A 25927-nucleotide genomic window follows, 5' to 3' on the forward strand; every position below is an offset into this window, starting at 1 on the left:
CCTTGGCCAGGTCTCTCTTGTAAAAGAGATTCTGAATCTCAATGGGACTTCCTGGTTAAATAAAGGATTAATAAATAAAACAATATGGTACAGTAACTTCCAGTAAACATGTTGTCAAAGAGCAGGACATACATTTTTGGAGTACAGCTTGATCTGGCCGTGGCCCTGTCTCTTACGTACCTGGGCAGTCCCCAAGGAAGCAGTCAACCGTCTCCAGCCATTCTCCCCTGCACTCAGAGCCTCCGTACGAGGGGCCGTTACACTCCCTAATTCTCTGCATGGTCCCATTGGAGCAGGAGGTCGAACAGGAGCTCCAGTTGGACCACTCGTTCCACACTCCGTCCACTGAAAACATCGAGGGTCACCAACAGCAGTCAAACAGAGAACCCATTACACGGAAAAGGTCACTCTCCCTGATTTGGAGCACAATCAATTGGATTGATTGGAGTATATATACTAATCCAAAACTAATTTAGGAATACAGTTGCATTTCATGTGGAGACTTTCCATCACTCAGTGTTCACTGCTGAATATTTCCTCTTAGACATATCAAACCGCATATTCTTTGTGTATTTGTAATACAGAGTAGAAATACATGTGTTGATTTACTTCATGTACTGTGTGTATTTTTTAGGACAAATGTATTAAAATACATGGACTAGCTTTAAAGGTTAACTGGGCCTTCATACTTTGTATGAAGACAAAGACCAGGCATGAAGCCTCAGACCTGCAGAGGTCTGAGGAGCAGTTAACCATAGTCTTCATAAATCCACCGGAGTTTAGAACGGCAACACAAAGGAAGAGGAAGTGTAACGGACATCTGGCCGAAAAGAGTGAAATCCAGCGGAATTTTCTGCAGCAAAGTAGCAATCCAGGAAGTAAAACGTTGTTGATATAGATTACCGCTTCATAAGAAAGGTAGGACGCAGATTCTAGATACTATTTTTTTTAGAATATCTTAGATCAGTTGGTTAAATTCACTTTAATACTGGCGTGGGAAAAACCAACCAAACCTTCATACCTTCATCGTACGATCTGATCATCGGCCGAGGCTGTACACCTATGAAAAAGGCATAAGTAGTGATGGGTGTAATAGGTTGGATCCAATCATGGATTAGTCTTTTCTGCATTATGTGTCTGTGCATACAGTTCCCACAGTCATAGATGTTGGAATGCACACAGTCAGACCCTCTTTGATACAGGTAGATAGGTCATGTGCACCCGTGGGGCCACTTTGATCCATTTTGTGACTTAGGCTATTTTTTATCTATAGTTCAATTATATATTAATAATAAAAAATTAATAATTGATTGTGTTCCTTACCTGGACAGACAGCGATATTGCAGAATTTGGTCTGTTTCTCTGGGCCATCACAGGGATGCCCCCCAAACTGTGGGGGGGAGCAGGTTCGCGTTCTGGACCTGTAGCCTCGGCCACAGGTCGATGAACACAAACTCCACGGCGACCACTCGTCCCAAGTGGCGTTCACTGCAATCAGAGCAGTTATGGTATGATTTATAGACGGACTTTCCATTTTAATACACCGAAACAACACAAGAGAACGTAACTGAGACACTTAGCTTTTTTAACTATTATAAATTACTCTGCTGTTTAGCTATACTGGAATCATCCATGCCGATCCATGGTCCTGGGATAGTATCGCTTTCTGAGTTGAGGAGTCTCCCTGCCTTCTGCATGTAGGAGAGCCTGAGAGCACCGTGGGATCTCTGCTTCTGTAGTGGGAGTCATTCTAAACTGCAGGCAAGGTGGGGGTAGAAATCAACCCTGGGGCAACAGCTGAGGGGAGTGGGTCTTGTATGGGTGAGGCAGGGTCCAGGAGAGGACTGGGCGAGCGCAAGAAGGTGGCAGTGGTGGAAGGTATGGGGGGGGGGCTTACCTGGACAAACAGCAGAGTTGTTGCAAGGTCTCTGCTCGCGCAGTGGCCCACTACACTGGGTGCTGTAGGAGGAGGACACACACAAACGAGTGCGAACCTGCCAGCCCTCCCCACACGTGGCAGAACACACATTCCACGCTGACCACTCATCACCTGAAGCTGAGTCTACTGAGGAGGTAGGGTGGGTAAAGGAAAGGAGGACAGAGGGAGAAAAAAGAGGGAAAGGAAAAGACAGGGCCATAACTAATTATCATGCAGGATGTAGCCTCTGAGGCCAAAAGAGGAAGGGTTGTGGAGTGATAAAGGATAGACTTTAGCTGTGCCACATTTCAGTGGCCACCTCCTTTATAGGGCTAATAGTTCCAAAAGGTGGAACAGGCTGTCGCTTTCCAAAGGTTCCTCCATATGTGGCTGATAAGAGGCCTTTTTATTGGAGACATGACATGACTGGTCCTTGATGGCCTCAGTATACCAAACCTCTGCACGCTGGCCAACTGAAAAGACATTGATAGGAGCTTTCCAGAAGCCCTTTATCCTTTGAAGACAATCTCATTTGGAAAGGGGCTGCGGGTGCGGCCCATCTAATTTCTGTCCACCTTCCTACACTACACCTGTCATAGGAGGTGGCCCCTGAAATGGACCCCAGCTTCTGTGCTGCTTGTCCTACTTTATCTGTGGGGCTCTGATGTCATATCCTTTGCATTAACTTCAAGGGGAAGTGTATGCCACTGGCTTAGGATATGTCTGGCATCTTTTTAAGGGACATGACTACCGAATCGATGGGTCTGTTGACCAATTAGGGAAAATTGGGCAGTCACAGCTGGGGAAGCAAGGAGAAAAGAACTAAACAGGAAGTGGGGAATCGATTGGCGAATTAAAGTGATACTTCACACAAAATGTTTGTCTTTGTATCAAACCTGCACACATGTAGCCTTGAAAGGTCTGTACTTCTCTCCAAAGAGCATTGAGTATAGGCACATTATTTTCATATTAGTTATAATGGATTCAAATAGTGACAACGTGAAATGGTTTTTGTGGATGAGCATCCATAGAAGCCACTCCTTCCTTTATGTGACGCCCCGGTAGCTCACCGTGATTGAGTTTGTTCCCCCCCCCCCCCCCCTTTCTGTCTTCAGCTGTCCAATCAAATAAAGGTAAACAATGTCCAAAAGATAATGGGCATTTAGAGGTGTTGGTAGGTGTAATTTGGACAAATCTGTCTTCCTGTTATTATGCTAAGCTAGGCTAAACACCTAATTTTCACTACATAGTTAGTTTCACGCAGCCATGAAACGGGTATATAACTCATGGAAAAAATCAAGCATCCATCTTAGACTCAGCATACGTCCCAATTTCTTGAACCATTCAATTTAGACCACAGAGGATTGAGTGCTTGCCACTCCTGATTTTGGGTGGAGTATCACTTTAACAGAGAGGGAGGACTCCATTTATTATAGTGTTTTACAGACAGGGCACAATGTACTCTTATGACCTTACATAAAAATACAATTTCACTATGTTCAGTCAGGGTCCATGTTGGAATTAGTCCATTGCGGACGAGGCACTACCTGGGGAGATTTTGATTGATGTGTTCATTAAAAGTGAGTGCAACTCCCTTGTTTTTTGGTCGTCATTATGTATATATTGTACAAGTGTGGTGGTCACCCAAGCTGCCACAGTGACTGATGCATGGGATCCCTCTGCGTCCCGTTGTCTTACCTGTCTGAGGGCTCTGCTGTCCGCTGCGGGGCTTGTCTACGTCATCACGCTTGCGGCTGTCCACCGAGCGAAGCGATTGGCTGCGAGAGAGATGGCGACCTTTGCCTAAAGGGGGGTGAGGCAAGGCCAGGGGGGAGGAGGGGGCGGGGGGTTAGCAACCAGAGGTCCTTCATCAACGGCTTATATTTGGGACACAACCGTGACGTGATTGGTCACCCAGAACAGCATCAGCCAAACTTGGGACTTTTGTTGTGCTGTTGGTGTAAATGTGGTGTAAATGTGTGAAGTGCTAATTTTTGTTGTATGATTTCAGCTGTTGTGTTGTGTTTAATGTTTATCTGAGTCTTTAAATGTCTCTGATAGCATGACTAACTGGAATAAAAACCCATAAACACATCTAGAGTGACGACAATCTGCTGAGCTATTTGTCAAACAGAAACATAGTGCTAGTTCTGTAGGAATGAAGAAAGCTTTAAGCAGGAGAACAACTCAGTAAAAGCACTTTGTTTTGGTACACAGTGTCTACATAATAGTGCTCCGATGTTGATTTTCTGTGACATTTTATCCATTTGTGAATGTAATGATTTTGACATACTGTGCATGCATGGTCTTGAGAAACGGTTGACCATGTCATTATTTTTTCTCATCGATCAAAGTCCCCTTTCCAACATGCACTCCTTAAGTCAAAACACTGACTTATAGAGGATGCATACGCAAGCGAATGAAAAACATGAACTTAATAGATGAAAAACTAAATATAATAAATAGTTTTAAACACATTTGCACACACCTGGCGTTCATAAACAGCCACAAAGCATAAAAGGTCACTCACTGACAGACACGGATGTATAGAAACAGGAGTACAAGCGCACACAGATAGCGAGCAGCTCACCGGTGCAGGTCTGGGAGTTACACGGCCGGCCCTCCTCCACCACACCCTCACACAGGTACGACTCCTCCGGAGGTGACTGACAGGTCCGAGTCCGGGTTTGAACCCCGCCGCCGCACTCGCTGCTGCACTGTGCCCACTGACCCCACACACTCCAGCCACCTGGAAACACACACACACACACACAAACAGTGGTCCTTTATATAGCACTGTGTTACATTTTATTTGTCAACCCTTGATCAGAGAGGCGAACGCCTTTACTGAGCGTCTCAACAGGTCAGGAGACCAAAGAGGTTAACAATTTCATCAGAGTCTGGTGAAAGACCAGGGTGTATGTGAACACAAATACATATTTGTCTTTCTTAGTCCTGAAATCATGCTTCTACCCCCTAGGAACATTTGGGTCACACTTATACACAGTTAGGTATATTTACCTAACATTATTGTTCCATTATTTAAACAGGCATAAGTATACAAGGAGTAATAACAAATTTTAATACATTAGTAAATTACGCAGTGATGATTCTCTCTGAAAAGATCAAAATAACACAGTGGTGTCACGATTCTAGAAACTCACGATTTTAATTTAAGATCACAAGTTGATTCAATTTTGGATTTTAAACCTTTTTTGCAGCAGTGTGAATGACTAGACAGCATCAGCTTGAGTTTCTCAAAATTGAGGAGGCTATTGCATGCAGTAATAGTTTGATGAGGTGATTTGATGAGGAACATGAAGACAAACAAATACTGAAGGAACCACAGATCCTGCTTTTGATTTTTTGATAGTTTAAATCAAAAGCTAATTTTAAACATTTGTTTAATTTAAAATCATTACACCCCTAATATGTGGCTCATTGAAGTATCTTTTTCTTTTAAATCATCAAATATGGTCCAGTGCAATTGTTGTCATGTCTTGTTTCACTAACCTCCCACTGTACTTTCACTATTGACTTCCACTCAAACTCTTAAACGTTAAATAGGGTTTATTTGGACTCAGTTTAGACTTACTTTTTCTATTTGTTTAAGCTGGGATTCAAATAAAAATCCTGTTATTTTATTTTTGGGTTTATTCAAATACATGACTAAACTATTTTATTTTGTATATGTTGCTGGCAGCTGAACTTGAAGATGTAAACTTAACACAACAAGTATGGGAGTTTGTGTTTGGTAGATTATTTCTCTGTGGTAACATTCCTTTTTGGTAATCTTAAACCGTTGGAAAGCCTGTTAAATTGCCCCACTTGTAAGGAACATACATTTGTGGGATGAGCAGCAGAGCTGAGTATGTGGGATTTGCCATCAGGCACCTGAGTGGCAGCACTTGGGGGTACCAGAAGCCCAAAACGAGAGTCAATAGAGACCGCAAAGTAAGGTTGTTTGGCATTGGGAGAGAAGATTTGGCATTTGTTTTATGGGTGCAACACACATACTCAGCTCTGTTGCTCATCTCACAAATGCATGTTCCTTACAAATGGGTACTAAAACGGCTTTCCAATGGTACAAGACGTATTGCCATATGGCACTGTTATCACAGAGAAATAATCTACCAAACACAAATGTCCTTACTATTTGGGCTAAGTTTTATGTGCATGTATAAAAGTGTATACATGGCAGTAGAAAACAAGCTAATGCAGATCATTAAGCAGACTTGATTAACCTGAAACACAATTCCTTCATTAAGCAACACATACTGATGGTATGTAACACTGAAAGGTAATCAGAGGGGAGATGCTCCCTTTAAAACAGAGGAGTGATAAATGCCATTGTCACTGGGATATTCCCTGTTTGGCCATTCTGATTTAATGCGCTCCATTAAGATGCGTGCAGATAGGAAGAGGAGCGGGTAAAAAGCTACTCTAAAAGGCTCTCTCTCTCTTTGTCCTGCTTACTCATGAATGTTTAATGCTAAAGACAGATGCCTTTCAGCCCCCACAGGCAACCACAAATATGTATTAATCTGCATGAATAGAACATGAAGTTGGCAAACATCCAGACACACGTTCGTAATTACTCGCAAGTCACTTTAATTTGGGCTCAGGGACGGGATGGGGGGGGGGCACTGTGGAGGGCACTTGATTCAGTCAAATTATGAACACATATACACACAAATTCCTCCAAAGCTGTGTGTTCTTACCATGTCACGTGTGATGAGTCAAACTTTATGGATTAAAAGAGACAGATTCCAGTGAACAAAGTTGAAATTATTATTTCATTAGCCTTCATAAAGGATATTAGCAGGCCCAAGTGATCACAGGCAATATCTCTTTGTTGTCAGCAGACTGGCCGAGTGCGGCCCAAGTGTTTACTGCTGGCTGTGAAGGTGGATTTGCTCATGTTTCTGTGACCACACTCAATCAGTGCATAATCAGCCCGGTGTAGGCAGAAATTGACCCTATTATCCACTGGAAGACCAACCACCCCCAAAAACAACACATACAACAGCAACCCATTGGACCAGTGGTCATTCCCTCTATCAGTGCAAACAGTCTGAATCAACTGATGGATATTGCTGTGTTAAACCTGGCATCTGGCACACTCCTACCACAGGCAACAACCCTCTTTAACACGTCATCAGTGTTCGATAAGGCTCATAGACGTCACAATGCTGTCACAAAGTACAACTTGCACAGACATAGATTTAACTTACATCTTTATAAATACTATTCAACTACTTGTACATATTTTATTCCCAACTTGTATACACGTTTGTACATTACAAATGTATATAAAGCTTTCCTTTGTAGCTTTATGTTTAAAGGTCCCATGACATGAAAACGTCCCTTTAATTCATATGAGTTCCCCCAGCCTGCATATTGTCCCCCAGTGGCTAGAAATGACAATAGGTGTAAAACAAAAGCTACAGACTTAGAAATGGCACATACTAAGGAAAGCTCATTGTGGGACTGATTCTAGTGGCTGGGATTCTGCACCAAGGCTCAGATTTGGTTATGTCCACCTCGACTCCTTTGGGGGAAGAGTCCGTAAAGGACTGCTACTGTAAAAACAGTAGGTGTCTTTGTAAATAATTGACCCTTGCAAATGAGTCCTATTTAGGTGTTGACCCCTGACCCCAATTAAATCCAGAGAGTCAGTGAGATGGTTTAATATGTTTCTTGTTGCACTGTATTGATTTTTCAAGACAAACCTCGACTGCATCTATTCACAATCACTTGTCTCTTAATTTTCAAACAGCCCTGGTTATCACGAACAAGAAAAGGTAAAATAGAATCCAAAATGAGTTATAGATTCAGATTAATAGAAGTAGGCATAGTCATCCTGCATCCGACAAGGATGTAACAGATGACCCACAAGTTTCAGGTAATGCTAATTAAAATAGGCTAATTCTGGTAAATGGCACAATGTTACAAAACATTGCATGTTAGAATGCTTGAAGTTCTTAAGACCCGTTGTGTCTTTTGTGAATAATTTAATCTGTTTAAGCTGGTACAGGAACTTTTATTGACTTTTTATTAAGTGAGGTTTTTGTTACATGCATGTACTTTTGGGCAGCAATTCTTAATAACCAAGATTATATTCTTTTATGAAAGACAGTAAAAGTAATCCTGACTTTATCATCTCTTAGTCCAATAGACATGTTTCAATCAAATTTCCTGAGCACATTCGTGCCCCCCGGGGGATAAACCATGCTCCTTCCAGACAAACTTTAAATACTTGGTAATGTAATTAATTTCACTAAGGGCCACACTGGAAGAGGGCCAGATGTGTGCAGTTCATTGACATTATTTTTCATTTTGGAAAAGTCATATCTTTGACTGTATTATTGCATGTCTCACTCTTAAAAAATAACAAATAAAGTTCAGCTGTTCCAGGAGGATTTTTCTGACATTTTCTTAGTTGCATCTCAGAGCAAAAGCCATGGTCCGCAGACAACTTCCAAACCATCAGAGGGATCTCATTGTTGAAAGATATCAGTCAGGAGACGGGTACAAAAGAATTTCCAAAGCATTAAATATACCATGGAACACAGTGAAGACAGTCATCAAGTGGAGAAAATATGGCACAACAGAGACATTACCAAGAACTGGGTGTCCTTCCAAAACTGGTGAAAAGACGAGAAGAAAGCTGCTCAGGGAGGCGTCCAAGAGGCCTAGAGCAACATTAAAGGAGCATACTGGCTGTGTGCTACATGTGACAACAATCTCCTGTTTTCTTCATATGAATGGGCTTTGGGGTAGGGGGGGCCAGACAGAAGCCTTTTCTTACAAAGAAAAACATCCAAGCCTGGCTGAAGGTCTCCCATGTGGGGAAAATGTGTTCTGGTTTGATGAAGCCAAGATTGAACGTTTTGGCCATAATTCGAAAAGATATGTTTAAAGCAAAAACAACACTGCTAAACTGAGGAAGTTCACCTTTGAGCATGACAACCACCCAAGCACACATCCAAATCCACAAAAGCATTGCTTCACCAAGAGAAGATGAAGGTTCTAGAATGGCCCAGCCAGAGCCCAGACCTGAATCCAATTGAACATCTGTGGGGGGAACTTAAGAGGGGGGTGCACAGGAGATGTCCTCGCAATATGACATATAAGATTAGGAGTACTTTTGCAAGGAAGAGTGGGCAAATATTGCCACGTTAAGATGTGCCATGCTAATAGACTCCGACCCAAAAAGACAGTGGTGTAATAAAATCAAAAGGTACTTTAACAAAGTATTAGTTTAAGGGTGTGCACACTTATGCAACCAGGTTATCATACATTATATTCTCCCTCCTCAAAGATTTCTTTTGTTTTTCAATTTAATTGTAGATTACAGGTCACATTAAAGGTGGAAAAAGTTCTGACATGATTTATCTTGGTCTCATTTTTTTTATTTCACAAAAACCTGCCATTGTTAACAGGTGTGTAGACTTTTTATATCCACTGTAGCTAAATCAGTGGTGTGTCATTGTTGATTGGCTGTTCTGTTGAACATTTTCACGTTATGATGGAATTAATGAAATTTAGAGGGCTTTGATCTGGACTGAAGTGCAGATCAATGGGGGATTAATTATGCTATGTAGGGACATCATTTCTAGTGCACATATTTGTTACAGTAAGTGACAAGCATGGCAGACTGCGAGGCGACAGAGTGCTGCCTTTGTGTGTCACAGGAGCATAATGTCATTTCCATGGCTACCAGTGGTCACCGTCATGCAATGACGTGCATACTTTATTAGTAATGGCTGAAGGAAGATGCCTTTTTTTAAGTTATTGAAAAGAAAACAGAACGGAGAGATCTCCATTTAACCTGTGAGCTCACACCGCATGCTGTCTGGTTGAATGTGTGTGGTTTCAGTTGGGGGGGAGGGGGTCTGGTGATGTTCCATAATATTCTTGTCCTTTATTGTCAACAAATCTCATTATCAGACCAAAGCCATCGATAGTACTAAAGTATTGTACGTGCGTGTGTGTGTGTGTGTAAAACGCTACTGTAACTACTCTTACGAGCTAGTTTCTTTGTTCTACAAGCCCAATTTAGTTAGTTAGTTTTTTAAAGTTAATCCCACACATACTTCCCTGCTGTCCCAACCCCCCAAGATACATCCGCTGCTGAAAATAGTTCCCCAAAAATGCAATTTTTCCTCCTTTGTTTGATAAAAAACACATTGATTAGCTGTTTAAAGAAATTACTAAGCCTTTAAAAACAATGACATTACATTTGTGAACTGAGTATCACAGATATGGGAGGAAAGTCAATTTGACAAATTCCTGTGTTTTTGGGGACTAAAGTGAGCCTGATGCAGCAGAATAACCTTCAGCTTCTCTCCCAGCATTCTGGCTTTATTGTGACCAAATATGCTTTATGGATACACAGGAAGATTAAGTGCTGTTTGGAGCAAAGGACAGAGGCTCCTTCTGTCAAATAAAGGCTGTGGCAAGGTGAAAGAAAAAGGGGGTGGGGTCCATTTATAGATAAGATTTGTTCTTCTGCAGAAAAAAAAGACTAAGAACTTTTTTTTTCCTTTTCTTTTCTGCCCAATAATCAGATGCAGGGGGGTGGGGGGATAACGCAGTGTTGTCTGTCTTTCTCCCTCTGCAAGGACATTACATTATGTTCTCAATAATTCAGAGGGGGCCTTTAGTCAGAACACCCCTGGTGGCACCCTGAGTCCAAGTCACCTGAATAATCCTAACACCCATCCTTCCTGCTTTGCCTACCGAACCCCCGGCTTTACTTTGACCTTCATCTCTCTTCCAAACACACACGCATTCTCCTTTCAAATCCTTTGCGTGTGCATTGCAAGGCTTTGCGGTTCACCGAGGGCATGCATGTAGGCTACCAACCCGGGCAGAGCAGCAGCTCCACCGCGGCGCTGGAAGATAACGTAGTATTAAAGGTCCCATGGCATGAAAATTTCACTTCATGACTTTTTTTTTAACGTCAATATGCGTTCCCCCAGTCTGCCTAGGGCCCCCCCTGGCTAGAAATGGCAATAGGTGTAAAAGAAGCCCTGGGTATCCTGCTCTGAGAAAATGAAAGCTCACATGGGCTGATCTGGAATCTTGAGTTACCTCCACTTTCTCTGCTTTGCCCGCCTAGAGATTTTGGCACGCCCATGAGAAAGACAGAGAGAGAGAGACCTTACGACTTTAAAACAAGCAAAGCGGCAGTTGGTCAAGGCCACACCCCCACCCTCCACCTTGCCCCGCCTCTCTCCGTCAAAAACTCTAGACTCAGAAACGGCACACACTAAGGAAAGCTTATTGTGGGACTGGCTCTAGTGGCTGGAATTCTGCATCAAGTCTGAATTTTGGGAAAGAGACTTCAGATACAGTATTAGGGGACCACTGAGGTCTATATAACAAAAAACAAAAGGATTTTTACCCAGTATACCAGGATTGATGTCCCGTTCTTGTCCAATGTGTCACTAAAAACGTACATTTTGTAACTCCCCCAACATCTTTTCCTAAACCTAACTGTCCAGTTATTGTGTCCTTAGCAGTTAAACATACGTCTGGACCCAGAGCATCAAAAAGTGACGCCAAGAGTCCGGACCAAGCACGTCTAAATATGGCGCTAAAGGAGACTTTTAGCGTCAGTGACAAACGTCAAAGGCACCTGACCAAGGAGGTCAGCTGGATGGGTGGGTCCATGAAACACACAGCTTTCACGCCGGGGAGCAGACTTGGGGTCCCGGGGAAAAACACCAGACTTTCACCAAGGAAAAGCGTGTTTGTGACCCAGGAGTGCAAATTAAGGGGGCCGGTGTTTTAATCCAAACCGCAATCTTTTTTTTCTAATCCTAACTAGAGGTTTTGGCGTCGTCATTGCTGGATGGTCACCTTTTGTTTTTTACCCGTTAAGACCACTAAACCTAACTGTCACGTCCCAAGTTGTTACGCAACCAGATGGCAATACCATACATACCCATTAATGAGGATTACATGGAACTATGTGTGTGTATGTGTATGTTAGGGAAGTTATATCAACATTGACATATGAGTATAGATATTGTCTTACATTGTTATATCTTGAAATGACATAATTGTTGTCTTTTCCTGGTTTTAAAGGCTGCATTACAGTAACGTGATGTCATTTCCTGAACTAACCAGACTGTTGTAACTGTTCCATTATTTACCTTTACCCACTTAGTCATTGTGTCCAGTCACTGATTATTTAACTCAGCTCTCGTAAATATTTTGTGAAAGCACCAATGGTCAACACTACAATATTGCTGCAATATTGACATCCATGTATTTGGTCAAAAATACCATATTTGATTTTCTTCATATTGCCCCACTCTGGGTGTGTGTTTGTTTGTGTGTGTGTGTGTGTCTGTGTGTGTGTGATGAACTTCCTGAAAGTCACCTTCACCTCCTTTTTGTAGCGGTGGGATGAGTGGACGGGCATCTCCTGTTACAGCTCCAGTTTCGGCAGCTTTGAAATCATCAATTGCTGCCACTAACACACAACAACCCACGGAATCACACGCACACAAAAACACACACACACACACACGCGCACACACACACCTACGCACACTCACCTCAATCAATAAATCTGCAGCAACCCTATATATAAAAGCTATGTTTGTGTGTGGGTGTGTGTGTGTGTGAAGAAAGGAGGATTGAAATATGAGTTTGAAGATGACACCCATTGTTGAAACAAGCAGGCAGCTGGGGAGGGGGCAGACAAGGGTGAGGAAAATGAAATAAAGACAGAGGCAAGAGGACTGAGGAAAATGATCAGGAAAACATGAAATGCGGGCAGAAAATGGGGTGATTAGTCCACACAAAGCTGCACGGCTGAATGAAGGATAAGGCGAGTGCTGACACCCAGAGGACAGAAGCAGTCAACTGCACGGTGGAGATAACAGGCAGTGAAAGGAGAGAGCGCGGGGGGGGGGGGGGGGGGGGGGGGGGGGGGGGGGGGGGGGGGGGGGGGGGGGGGGGGGGGGGGGTCGTTGGGGACAGAGGGAGATGAAGGGAGACAGGAACAGAAAGAGGGGGAAAATGTTCGGACGGATAACAGTAGGGGGGGAATGAAAAGAGGGGGAAAACAGGCTTATACCAAACTGAACAGAATGTTACAATTCTACACCATTACAATGCTTGCATGCATAAAAAGATATTAAATAAATAAATGACTAATTGTCTTTTTATTGCATGTGAATTGTGTTTCTGAGAGGTCCAACGTGCTTTCTGCAGTTTCTACTTTGACTTCTAGGTAAACAAAATAAAGAGAGACATAAAAAACTGCATCGATCAGTCTCTTCCTGCAGAGCGGGAAGCTTAACCTGTGGATGAACCTGCCACCGAGCACCCAATCAGCGCCCCACCCCCCCCGCCCCCCTTTGCGTCATCGCTGACATTCAGCAAGCAGTCATCCACATATCACACCAACCATTCTGCCTTTGTCTGTTACACCTGCCTTAATATTTCTCTTTTTTAGTGTGGTTTATTTCTGCCACATAGATACACAACATCACCTAGAAAACATAAATGGTATATTGTAAATCTTTGTCTTAACAACTAGTCAAATCTCTTTAACATGCAGTGGGGCTCAAATGTTTGGGAACCCCAGGTAAAAAATGTATTAATGTGCATAAAGAAGCCGAGAAAAGATGGAAAAATCTCCAAAAGGCATCAAATTACAGGCTAGACATTCATATATGTCACAAAAAGTTAAATTTTATTTCCATCATTTACACTTTCAAAATAACAGAAAACTAAAAAATGGCGTCTGCAAAGGTTTGGGCACCCTGCCGAGGTTCTAGCATGCACCCTCACTTTAGAAAGCTGACAACTGACAGCCTCATGGATTGTTCTCAATCATTGTCTGGAAAGACCAGGTGATGTCAATCTTAAGTTTTTTTTATTGCCCAGACTGATCTTACCAGCCCCCCCCCCCAACAATCAGCATCATGGCTTCTTCTAAGCAGTTGTTGTAATTAGTTGACTCTCAAAAGGCAGGAGAAGGCTAGAAGAAGATAGCAAAGGGTTTTCAGATCCCAATATCCTCTGTTGGGAATGTAATTAAGAAATGGCCGTCATCAGGAACAGTGGAAGTTAAAGATCTGGAAGACCAAGAAAAATATCAGACAGAACAGCTCGCAGGATTGGGAGAAAAGCAAGTCCAGACCCACGTTTGACTACACGACCCATCCAGAAAGACCTGGAGACATGGGAGTTGGTACACCAAACCACTATAAAGAGATACTCGTAAAGACGTTTAACTCTGCAGGGTGCCCAAACTTTTAAAGATACCATTTTTTGTTTTCTGTTATTTTGAAAGTGTAAATGATGAAAATAAAATCTCACTTTTGGTGACATATTAGACAAATGTCTAATCTGTCATTTGATGCCTTTTGGAGATTTTTCAGGAACCATTCAGGGTTAGCTCGGGATTCAGTGTCTTGCGCAAGGACACTTTGACATGGGACTGCAGGGCCAGGGATCATACCCCCAACCTTCCAAATGCAAGTAAAGGCAATAACAAAATGTTTATTGTTCTTGAGTAAATGAAGCCCCAATTAATCACACTGCTAAAAAAATATATATATATATATATATATTCATATTTCAATACTACTGTAAAAATGGACAATGGACAACTCTGGACAGTAAAACTGAATATCAGTGCTCCTATTCAAGTTCATGTGATGCTGGGTAAAATGCCGAAATACACACTTGAGATTTGGATTGCTACTGTATTTTTTCTCAATTATTATCATGTTAGACGGTGGTCCTTTGGGACAGGCTAAAACCTCTGGGGTGATTTCCTCACGTTTCGCTGTATGCACCACAGCCCTGCTGCTGTATAAGACCCCAGTGAAGATTGTAGGGGGTGATTGGGGAGATGCGGGTCATAAGACACAGGAACAAGAATGGGAGTGGGTTGGGAGTGGTTTTAGTCCAAACCACGACATTTTATCTAGACTTAACTAGTCGTTTTGGTAACTTAACGTAGCTGTGGTCGCCACATTTTGTCGCCTCATCTTAAACATAATGTCCTCTGAAAACGTCCAGCAGCCGGCGGTGCTCTGTACCCGGCTCAAATACTATGCTACATTAAAGGAGATTTGCTTTGGGGATAAATTAGGTAGAATTGGATTGGTGCATAAACTCTAGTAGTCTCCAATACCAGCATTTTAGGCAGTGACAGAGGCTTTTCCGATACTTGTATCGGAAAATTTCTAATTTTTATTCTCTAACTTTATTTTTATAAATAAATCTAACATGAGCACACCTATAATGTGGTTCAGACAGACTATGAGGTCATAGTTGAACTCATTCTCTATGGTCTGTCTTGTCATGATTGCCGTGTTCCTTGACTTGTTTTACTTTGTGAAACTAACTTATTGAGTATGATGTTATTATTTGCAATAGTAGCGATTGACAGAATTATGAAAAAAAAGAGCTTCAAAATGCTCCAGACAACATATAAAAGGATGTCAGGTTCTCACCCTGTTTCCTCCACTCTTTCATTCTTGTCCGTTTGTGAATCCACATATGGAGCATCATGGGACACGGAATTGCTCCATTGAAAGCTGAAATTCTTTTTGTTGGGTTAACAGTTCCTTCAGGCATGAGGAGGCAGCTTTCTTTGCAGGTTTTTACACACAGTCCTCCCACCACACATGAAACATCTTTCTGGTCCAACATCTTCAAATAATATCAGAACACAGGGAAATCAGGGAGGACCATTGACCGAATATCAACACGTAGAAGCCCTTTTCAGAAATGGAATACGGGACCCTGCTCCACAGCACTGTGAAGGAAGCTCTGGCAATGCAAGACTACATATTATTTGGCACCTGGTACACAGATGGAGAGATGGAGATGCCAGTGGAGAGATGGAGAGATGGCACTGCGAGGAGTCGGGAAGCAAGTACATAAAGAAAGTAGAACCGTGCTCAGCAACAGGCTGCATCTCAACTCATTAGTGGATCACTTCACAAGTGTCATGTCATCTGTTAGATTAGAATGTAGAGCTCTGCTGCTATATAATACAAATCAACAACACACTAGGGTGTGACATGTGACTTCTATGTTCTTACATGCTTTAAGTAAAGCCTAACAAAATAACAAAAGAGGTAAAAACAGGGTCTGGCTCTGGGTTCATTCACAATCCAGCATGAAATAATTTGCTAGGATCTACTTAAAATGCTTGATGATAAGCCTTGGATACCCTGAAAGTATTTACCAAGTAAACTTTGCAATACTGGAATTGTAGGCTCTCATTATGGGGCTAAAAGGCCAGCATATATATATATATATATATATATATATATATATATATATATGGTGTTCTGTGCAAACCAACCTTGTCCTGCCGCGGTGTTTGTCATGACAGCATTCACGTGTTCCCACATGTCAAACTGCCAGCACATTTCATTGAAGTGTGTGTCAGAGAGCAGCTTTATTAAAACTAGAGATGTAAATGTATATGGTATAGATGCATGTTTGGTTTAAATTTATATTGTTTGTTTCACTGTTTTCACTGCGCTACATCCTGCCGCTACTGGTATTTGCACTAGTCATAATCATCATATAATAATTTTTGATTTTATATTGCACATACTAATATTTATACTGCTTCTCTATTTTGAATGTGCAGTTGAATGACAATAAAGTCTGCTAAGTGTCTGAGTGGTTAAGTCACTATAGCAAGGAGAACCGGCGGGTACAAGCAGTCGCCATACACACAGAGTATGCCAGGCAGACACACACCTCTCAGGTTGATGCAGTGGAGACAGGCTTGGACATGTGCTCCGTGGACGGCTGCAGAGTCGTACCGGTCACACATACACGCAAGTGGGTCCAGGAAATGTGGTGCAAGTCTGCAAGCATGGAACATTGTGGCGGCATGGTTCCGTGCAAGTCGCAGTTGTCTGAACGCGGAAAGTATGTCCATGCGTCCTGGACAGGTGAACTGGGTCTGTGTGGCCTTGTCTCTGTTAATGGCTAGTCTCACATTACCAGACCTTCCTCCACAGCGCTGGGCTGATCGGACAGATAGTCTAGCTAGCTATCCGGCTTACACCTGCAGAGATCTGAGGACCAGGTAACCATAGTCCTCAGATTGGACAGATAGTCTAGCTAGCTGTCTGGATTTAACCTGCAGAGATCTGAGGACCAGGTAACCATAGTCCTCAGATTGGACAGATAGTCTAGCTGGCTGTCTGGATTTACCCTGCAGAGATCTGAGGACCAGGTAACCATAGTCCTCAGATTGGACAGATAGTCTAGCTAGCTGTCTGGATTTACCCTGCAGAGATCTGAGGACCAGGTAACCGTAGTCCTCAGATTGGACAGATAGTCTAGCTAGCTGTCTGGATTTACCCTGCAGAGATCTGAGGAGCAGTTACCCTCCAGTTGTCTTAGGGTCAAATCTGACCCTTTAAAAAATGCCTATATCTGAAATATGAGTTTCTTTTTAACCATACTAGCACAAAAAATGGATTGGATTCCTTCCAACGCTCAATACAAATAAAATTGATCACTTTCATTCCTGTACATTCCAACTATTAATAAAAATAATTTATAATTTCTGCTTTTTTACTCAAATATTAGGTATAATGTTATGTAACTGAGGGTTATTGACCATGAATTCCAAAAAGTACTGAGAAAACTAGTGGCAGTAAGGTGGTGTTGGTAAAAACCTTTTTCTTTAAATCTGAAAAGGGACAAAAATGTCACATATTTGTCCATGTTGGACCCTGAAAAACAAAAAAAAGGGTTAACCATAGTCCTCAGAAATCCACCACTCAGAGGTTAGAATGCCAACACAAAGAAAGAGAAAGGGGACTGACATGCAGCCGAAATGAGAGACATCTGGCGACAATTCCAGCGGAACCTCAACTATCCCAGAAATGAAACATCGTTGATGTAGACTAATGATGGGTTAACAAGGATCAGTCAGAAAAAGAATCTAAAATAACATTCCTAATTAAAACACAAGTAATATTCTTGAGGTCAAACCCTATGCTATCAATTGTGATCCACTCTTAAACCAATCGGACTGTTAATCCAAATAACTGCAGCAGATTGTTGAATCAGCGTAAATCTGTGTCATCTCTTTAACGCTATCAGCTGTGGAGAGACACACCATTACACCCCTCACCTTCCACAGCAGCACCGCCACTGAAAACACTCTGCCCAAACCCATTGTCTATAAATACATACTATGGGGTTGCTGTTTGGTTTCAGTTGCAGGTCAGCCAACCAGACATTTCAATTCCAAAGATGAATGCCCCGTTTCAGAGGGAACGATAAGAAAAGGCCCATAAGGTCTTTCCTCAAAAGGATCAGATGCTTTTCTTTCTTTTTCTCCAGTCTGACTGACAGCTCCCAGAAATAAGGCTTTTAACTGGTTTTTGTCCTTCTCAACACACATCCATCTTTAGTGAAGACAACTTATGATAAAGCCTCTGTACCCAGACTGCAATTGGGCATACGGATGCTCAACTCCACGTGCTTTTCACTTGTCATACAACTTTGTTGTAATTATTTTGGAAGTTAGAATCAGAAAAGGGTTTATTGGCACAATAAGTTACCCTTATGTGGAATGTGCCTTGATGAATGGTGCATACATTAACACACATATTAACCAGTAATCTGAAATAGACAATAAATACAGAAACAGGTTTTTGTGTCTTCGTTAATTTCCACTGAAGGTAAAGTGCTTCTGAGAGCTGAAGTGCTTTTTCAACAGCTAGATGTTTTTGATGATTGTCTCCCTCCCAGAAACCCACTGGGCATCAGGCGGAAGGGTTCCTATGGGGACTGCCAGAGCCTCCCTGCCTATTTCATCCTTGGACTTCCCAACCCCCTCAACCTTTCCGCACATGGCTATTAAGACCAAAAAAATCGCCCCCGCTGTGCCCTGGTGTGTCCTTTACTCTTGGCAGCTTTTTCCTTCACTCCATAGATGATGAATGCGTCATTGTTTTTCTTCTCAGTGTTTCTCAGAGTTACTTTGGGAGCGCATTTAACGGCTCCATTTAAAACCCATATGGCATGCAACAGTATATGAAATATATTCAGAGGTGTCCAGGGATCGCTAACCTGTAAGCCTCAGATCCACTGGCACATATACAGATGCAAGTGCTCGTGCGTGCGCACACACACACACACACACACACACACACACACACACACACACACACACACACACACACACACACACACACACACACACACACACACACACACACACACACACACACACAGATCTCTGAGCAATGCGGTTTTCTCTTCCCACGCTTTATAACACTCATACATCAGAAGCCCTTGTCTCCCCACACAGTGTGGGATGTGACTGCATTGTGACTCAGAGACGGAGACACAGATCGAAAGAAACGGAGAGAGAGATGGATGAGGAGGTGGCAGGGGGCTGCTGGGGGTTCATCCTGGTGGGCCATGAAGGAAGAGCCTCGCAGGTCACTGCAGGTGATGGACATACAGCTATAGATGTGCCGAAGGAAGGTTTCAGCTCCCGCCTCCACCTTCGTGGGAAGATCTATTAACAACCGTCTTGACAAAATTAGTTTTACGTAGTTCCATGTTCTTTACACATTCCAGTGTACATGGCCAAACGTATAATGGCTCCCATGATTTGAGACTGTACATTTTGTAACAACCCCAATTTTCTCTAGACCTAACTGTCTTGTTCTTGTGCTGCCTCTCGGTTAAACGTACGTCTCGCACCAGAGCATGTAAAAGTGTTGGCAAGAGTCCCGACCAAGTGTGTCTTAATATGACGCTAAAGGAGACTTTTTATGTCAATAACCAATACCAAATACACCTGACCAAGCACTTTTTGACGCAATGGGAGTGAGAATGTGCTGGTTCTGCACCTTTTGTGGGCCACTATCATCCAGATACTGTGAAATCCCGTCATGCGGTCTCAAATCAGCAGAAAATAACAGAAAAAGATTTGGCAGTATCAGTAGTGGTAGTACAGTGGGAGACCCAAACAAATGATTGAACAGAGCGGTTGGACCGTTTATGAGCCAAAACAACATCTTGCTAAAGATAAAACAGCCACGACTTAATAAAGAACACAACGTGTATAAATACACTGAGGCAGCTAGGAGTGATTTTGATAACAAGGCAAATTAAGCTGTTACAAATTGACTTATAGCACAATTCTGAACCACTCTGTTGATCCATAAGAAAAATGGGAGAACACAAGTTATCTTACATCACTTGTATGTGAACAACAAAAGTCTTTAAGACTGGTAAGATTAGTATTTAAGACTATTGTGAGCTTCCACCTATGTGGCTATGTTTACTGTTGAACTGCAACACTGACTGTGGGCCAGACCTTATCACCCAACATCAGTGTTGTCACTAATGCTATTGTGGCTGAATGGGAGCAAATCCCTGCAGCCAGGTTCAACATCTGGTGGGACGCCTGAGAGCAGAAGAGTGGGAGCTGTTGTAGCAGCACAATAAAATGCCCATATTATGAAAAAAACACATTTTTTTATGGGATTTGGGGTTATTTTGTGTCTCTGCATACACACTTGGAAAGAAACCATTCATGCTGTTTTGAGCGAGATCCGGTTTCTGAATGTCCTCTGTCTTCAGTCTCCGGGTGAGCTGTTCAACATCTGACCGGCTTTTTAAGTCACTTGCCGAGACGAGGTGGCTAACCGTAGCATGCTAGTGCTAGCATGTTAGCTTGTTCTCAAATGTTAAACACTGCTACAACTGCCACTAGTTGACCATAATCTCCAAAAAAACTACTTCCTGTCCCTGTTCTGCAGGTATTCCACAAGTGGCCCTGGTCTAGAAGAAGTCTCCCAGCTGATCCTTCCTTGGACTGACCAAAGCTGGAGAAAGAGTTATCTAGCTGATGGGATCTTACCGAGCTACTGAGCATGTGCAACTCTGCAAAAGATAGTATTGAAGTGAGATATCTCACTCTGTAGCTAAAACAGAGACCTAAACACACAGGGTGAAAACAGCAATGTGCGGTACAATGGAATTATTGTGTTTTTATTACAGCCTCAAAATACAATCATGAACCTGAAAATGAGCATAATATGGGCGCTTTAATGCTCATTTCCTTATATCTGAAACGATCAAAAAAAGCTATAATGGTTACAAGTCTGATGCCCTAAATATTCATCTGCGGCTGAAAATAGTCCTCAACAAATGCACTACTTCCTTTTTGAGGAAAAGAAGTGCATAAAGTAATGAGATTCAATAGGATTTTACTGAACCCATAGAAAAATAGAACCTGTTTGGAAAGCTTTACATATTCACTAGGTGGGAATGGGCTTGAAGCTGTTTTTGCAGTGTTGAATAGAATAGCACAATAAACAGCCTACTATACCCTAAAGTGGCGACAAAAAGCTAGAAACACTCAATCCTTATTTATGTGAGTCTTTTTATTTCATAATTGGACGGTTGTTAAAGAAATATTTGACTAGACCTCACACCTCAGATCCTGACACCAATGCGAAGCTACAAATCCTCTGCATGCAGAACATTGTTTATTTAATATCCGCAACAATTCTCCTGCCAAGACGTACCAAAGCCGAACCTGTGATGGCACTGAACATAAGCTTTCAAAATGTATGAAATGAGGATATTAGGGGGAATCTTTCAGAAACACACGAGGCTTTTAATGCTTATTGACCTGTTTTGTGCCTGGCGTACTCATGGTTGAATGTAGAAGCAACTGGCTGAACCCCCGTGTTTGTGTGTCTGTCATTAACCATTATTTAGCATTAAGAGCAGCCAGGCCTATGTCTGTTATTAAAGACCAAAAACAGTAAACAGATGAACTTGAATGTCTATTGCTCTGCCTTTTCTGTTGTTTTTGTTGTATGGTATTTTTTGCTGTTGTTATTCTATGAATACCCTGTACGGCGTCCTTAAGTGCAGAGAAAGGCGCCTTTAAATATCATTATTATTAATTATTATTATTATTAACAAGTTTGCCGCCTTCTGACACTTAAGGCTCTAGTGCAGGGGCCCCTTGACTACATTTTTCCAAGGGCCAGAATCGGTCTAAGCAGACACTCCGGGGGCCAGACTTTCAAACAAATAAAATAAAACCTATTTATACATAATACACCTATTCAGATACAGTATTAGGGACCACTAAGGTCTATATAAAGAGACTTCAGATACAGTATTAGGGACCACTAAGGTCTATATAAAGAGACTTCAGATACAGTATTAGGGACCACTAAGGTCTATATAAAAGAGACTTCAGATACAGTATTAGGGGACCACTAAGGTCTATATAAAAGAGACTTCAGATACAGTATTAGGGACCACTAAGGTCTATATAAAGAGACGTCAGATACAGTATTAGGGACCACTAAGGTATATATAAAGAGACTTCAGATACAGTATTAGGGACCACTAAGGTCTATATAAAGAGACTTCAGATACAGTATAAGGAGCAACATGTCATGGAACCTTTAACTAGAAAAAAAGACCTCAGACTAGGAGGCAGTTCACTGAGGAGTGATGGTTAAAATCTGTGATTACTGAAACATGGTTGCAGTACGCAGCGTCCTGATTGGTGGAAGATGCTTGCAGAAAGAAAGGCCTGTTGTCAGGTAAAAATGGCACTGTCAAAGAGGTTGAAGAGAAAAGTTGACGTGGACCAGCTCAGCTTTAATGATGAATGGACTGATGAGCAGGCTCGGCGTCCGTCCTGTAGGACAATGCCTCATTTGCAATGAAACAAGGTGAGCTGTGTTTGTGTAAAACAGCGTGATGGACAAGAGTGGACTGCCCAGACAGAACAGATTGAAACATAACTCCCCACATGTTTATACCTGTAGACAGGTGAGTGGGCATTGAAGTATTGACTTATTACGCACAAATCCTTTATTGTAGCCTACTTACATCAACAAGCCTAGCATTAGTTGATCTGCACCAGCGGCCGTTGGTAATTATCTCTGTATCATTCCAAGTAATGTACTGCACGTTGTCCACACACACCGCTGTGCCCAGCTATGTATGTGTGTGTGTGTGTGTGTGTGTGTGTGTGTACGTGTGTGTGTGTGCGCGCGCGCGGGCATCGCTGTACAGAATCCCGGCATGTGACTAGAGATGAGAATACATGGGGCAGGGTTTGTGCTCCTCCTGTGTAACGTTACCTGCTGTAAATGCTTGAAATGCTAAATACCAGAACACATTCTGCGGGACGGGTGTGGCTGCTCCACTGCAACACAGGTACACTAATTTCTACTTTGAGTAGGCTTAAAGCTGACAAAAGGGTTTGCATTGAGTTTAAGGCAAAAGTGCTCTGACTGCAGTGAGATAATTTCTGCATGAGATAGAGCAATGATTGGAAGAAAGAAAAACTTTGGTGGAAAAGCTCAGGCGACTGAGCAAATCTAACATGGCATTTTGAGTGTTTGTATTCGATTTCAGTTTTCCTTCTTCAAATATAGCGTTATCTTTTTTCAGTGGCTGAACTAAGATGCTACGAAATAGAAAATGAAAGCAAGCACAGCATCATCTTTGCCAGTTTTGTGGCAGGAAATCAACACTTAAGATTTGGGCTTCAGACGACAGAACCATGAGCTGCAATGACTAAGGAAATCCCAAAGAGCAAAATATGATTTTCTCTGATGGGAAATGTTGAAAATGAGTACTTAAATAAATGTAAATGGTCTGTTCTTATATAGCGCTATTCTAGTCTTAACAACTACTCAAAGTACTTTAACATAGTACAGGAACCATTCACACACATTCATACACTGTGGCCAAGGCTGCAGTTAAAACACTTACACACATCTACACACTTGCCATTCAGATAAACACTCACACACATTTACAACCCTAATGGCGCAGCACTGGGGGCGACTCGGGGTTCAGTATCTTGCCCAAAGGGACATGGGACTGTAGGGCCAGGGATCGAACCACCAACCCTTCGATTGGCCAGCAACCGCTTAAATATACCTGTGCTAATATGTTGTTATGTTATATCACGCAGCCGTGCTACGCCCTATTATACAACACTCACGGTTGTCGTTTTGGGAGTCATTGGTTTTACATCTTTGGAGTATTAGAAGCACACTTTATTTAGGGAGGCTAAGGTTACTCTAAATCTTGAGCCGTAACGTGATAAAAGTGGGAATTTAGGCTCTCCTTAAACTATAACAGACTTTTAGTATGATTGGTGGCTGTTTGCCTTAAGATGCGTCATGTCTTCAGCTCATAATTCACCCTCCTCTCCCTGACCTCCTCTGCTGAGTCAAACTAAGCACAGATGATGGATTTTCTCCCAGGATGGTTTTTAACCTTCAACAATCCAACTATCAAAGCATTAAAAACCCAAAGTGTCTTCTAAATTGAAAGCAGAAGCATTAACACAACACAGTGCAAACACCACGGCTGGAGATAATTCATCAGTGATCTTTCTGACACACTACGCTGAGAGAAGAGATTCGGGAGGAGAGAGAATTTGATTTGATTTGATTTAGCTGAAACAGACTGAAAACATTTACTCAGTCGAGCCTCTGGGTGTCTGAGCTGCAATAATAGAATGTGTTCTTTGGAATGCCTAAAAAATAATTAATTGTATTTTCATTTGAGATTAAATTGAGCAATATAATCTTTAGCGGATATGAAAGCAATGAAAAGAGAAGAAGTATATCTAGCTCATGAATGAGAAACTGTGGAAAAGCACAAACTAATCATGTTGTGATTCTTTGATGAGAAATAAATGAGTGTAAATAAATCAATCTAAACTATGAAATGGATAAGAAATGAGGAGCAGCTCCTGAGAAGTTGCCTATAAACTCATTGTATTTCACAGAGAGAGTTGAGATTACACGCGCTGCTTTTGCTCATATTGTTCTCATTTAATTTGTAATTAAGTGTGACTGGTATTACAGAGGCATGGCTGGGTTTGATGTAAAAATAATGGTCATGGGAGTTTCAGATGGCCCAACCTGTCCCCACTCCCAACTTATAATATCCTGACACTCGGTTAGTTTCTCTCAGCGCCAGATACGCAACAATCCCCCTTTAGCGTCTGTATGGAACGCACCGGGCAGAGACAACGGTAGAGAGTAGTAGGAAAGACCCCAAATCAGCATAAGGAGGTGGGTTGGGGGGGGTGGATGTGTCAACAACACAGGACTTTCACCCAAGGGACAGGGGCACATGTCCCGTTCTTGTCCCGCGTGTCACTGAAACATACATTTTATACTATCAATCAAAGCTAACGTCTGTGCAGTCATTATATTGGTTGTATGGGGGCTGGTGGTAAAAATGCATGACTGATGTAAAATAAAGATTTGCTTCAGTCTGTGTTCAATAAACACATCTGCTGATGTTTTAAGTAAATAAATCTGATTAAAGTCAATTTTGGCCAGACACCTGGATAGCTCAGTTGGTAGAGCGGATGGCCACAGATAAGGTATTACTCCTCAATGCTCCTTTGCTGCATGTCATTCCCCCCTTTTCATGTCTTCAGCCTTTCACGTCTTTTTAGCTGTAGCTGAAAGCTGTTCATTTTGACATGTTAATGGGACTGAAGGTGGACTTTAGCTTTAGACGGTGATCCATTCACATAGAAAGTTCAGGAAAAAAAGGTCTGATGGATGTGTCTGTATATTTTCTGTGTGTGTGTGTGTGTGTGTGTGTCTGTGTGTGTTTTTTAGAAGAGCACATCGAACATATCTGCACTAATGAGTTCTTTTCTTGGACCTGGCAGGCTTTGGCCAAGATCTGCTAGCTTATTGTGTGTGTGTGTCTGTGTGTGTCCTATGTTGTGTGTGGGTGTGTGTTCTGACAGTGTGTCACCTCTGGGTGTCATTCCAGGTGATACCGCCAAGGAGAGCAGCCTTTACAGCCATCCCGCAGAGCCACCGCCTGCTCTTAACAAGGACACAAAGGCACGCAGATGCAACAACGCACGCACACGCACACACACGCACACACACACACACACACACACACACACACACACACACACACACACACACACACACA

General features: G+C 42.3%; 1 protein-coding gene and 1 long non-coding RNA gene across 10 annotated transcripts in view; both read right to left on the bottom strand.

Annotated features, from left to right (window-relative positions):
• The window catches only part of adgrb1a (adhesion G protein-coupled receptor B1a), a 161866-nt gene that overhangs the window by 76726 nt on the left and 59213 nt on the right, over positions 1-25927 (bottom strand). For 7 of the 9 annotated variants that reach the window (XM_034874744.1, XM_034874742.1, XM_034874738.1 and 4 more), the window contains exons 3-7: positions 4509-4667; positions 3617-3721; positions 1898-2065; positions 1324-1488; positions 181-345 (exon numbers count right to left, since the gene is read on the bottom strand). In XM_034874744.1, the coding sequence (XP_034730635.1) occupies positions 181-345; positions 1324-1488; positions 1898-2065; positions 3617-3721; positions 4509-4667 (762 nt within the window). The remainder of the gene's footprint in view (positions 1-180; positions 346-1323; positions 1489-1897; positions 2066-3616; positions 3722-4508; positions 4668-25927) is intronic. The other 2 variants (XM_034874737.1, XM_034874743.1) reach the window with 2 other exon arrangements.
• On the bottom strand, positions 19171-23113 carry LOC117946532. The gene is made up of 3 exons (XR_004657045.1): positions 22974-23113; positions 22582-22589; positions 19171-19184 (listed from the first exon to the last, which is right to left on the bottom strand). It is a non-coding gene; the product is annotated as an uncharacterized LOC117946532 (long non-coding RNA).

This window comes from Etheostoma cragini, chromosome 6 (assembly GCF_013103735.1).
Source record: "Etheostoma cragini isolate CJK2018 chromosome 6, CSU_Ecrag_1.0, whole genome shotgun sequence".
In the NCBI taxonomy this organism is placed as follows: domain Eukaryota; kingdom Metazoa; phylum Chordata; class Actinopteri; order Perciformes; family Percidae; genus Etheostoma; species Etheostoma cragini.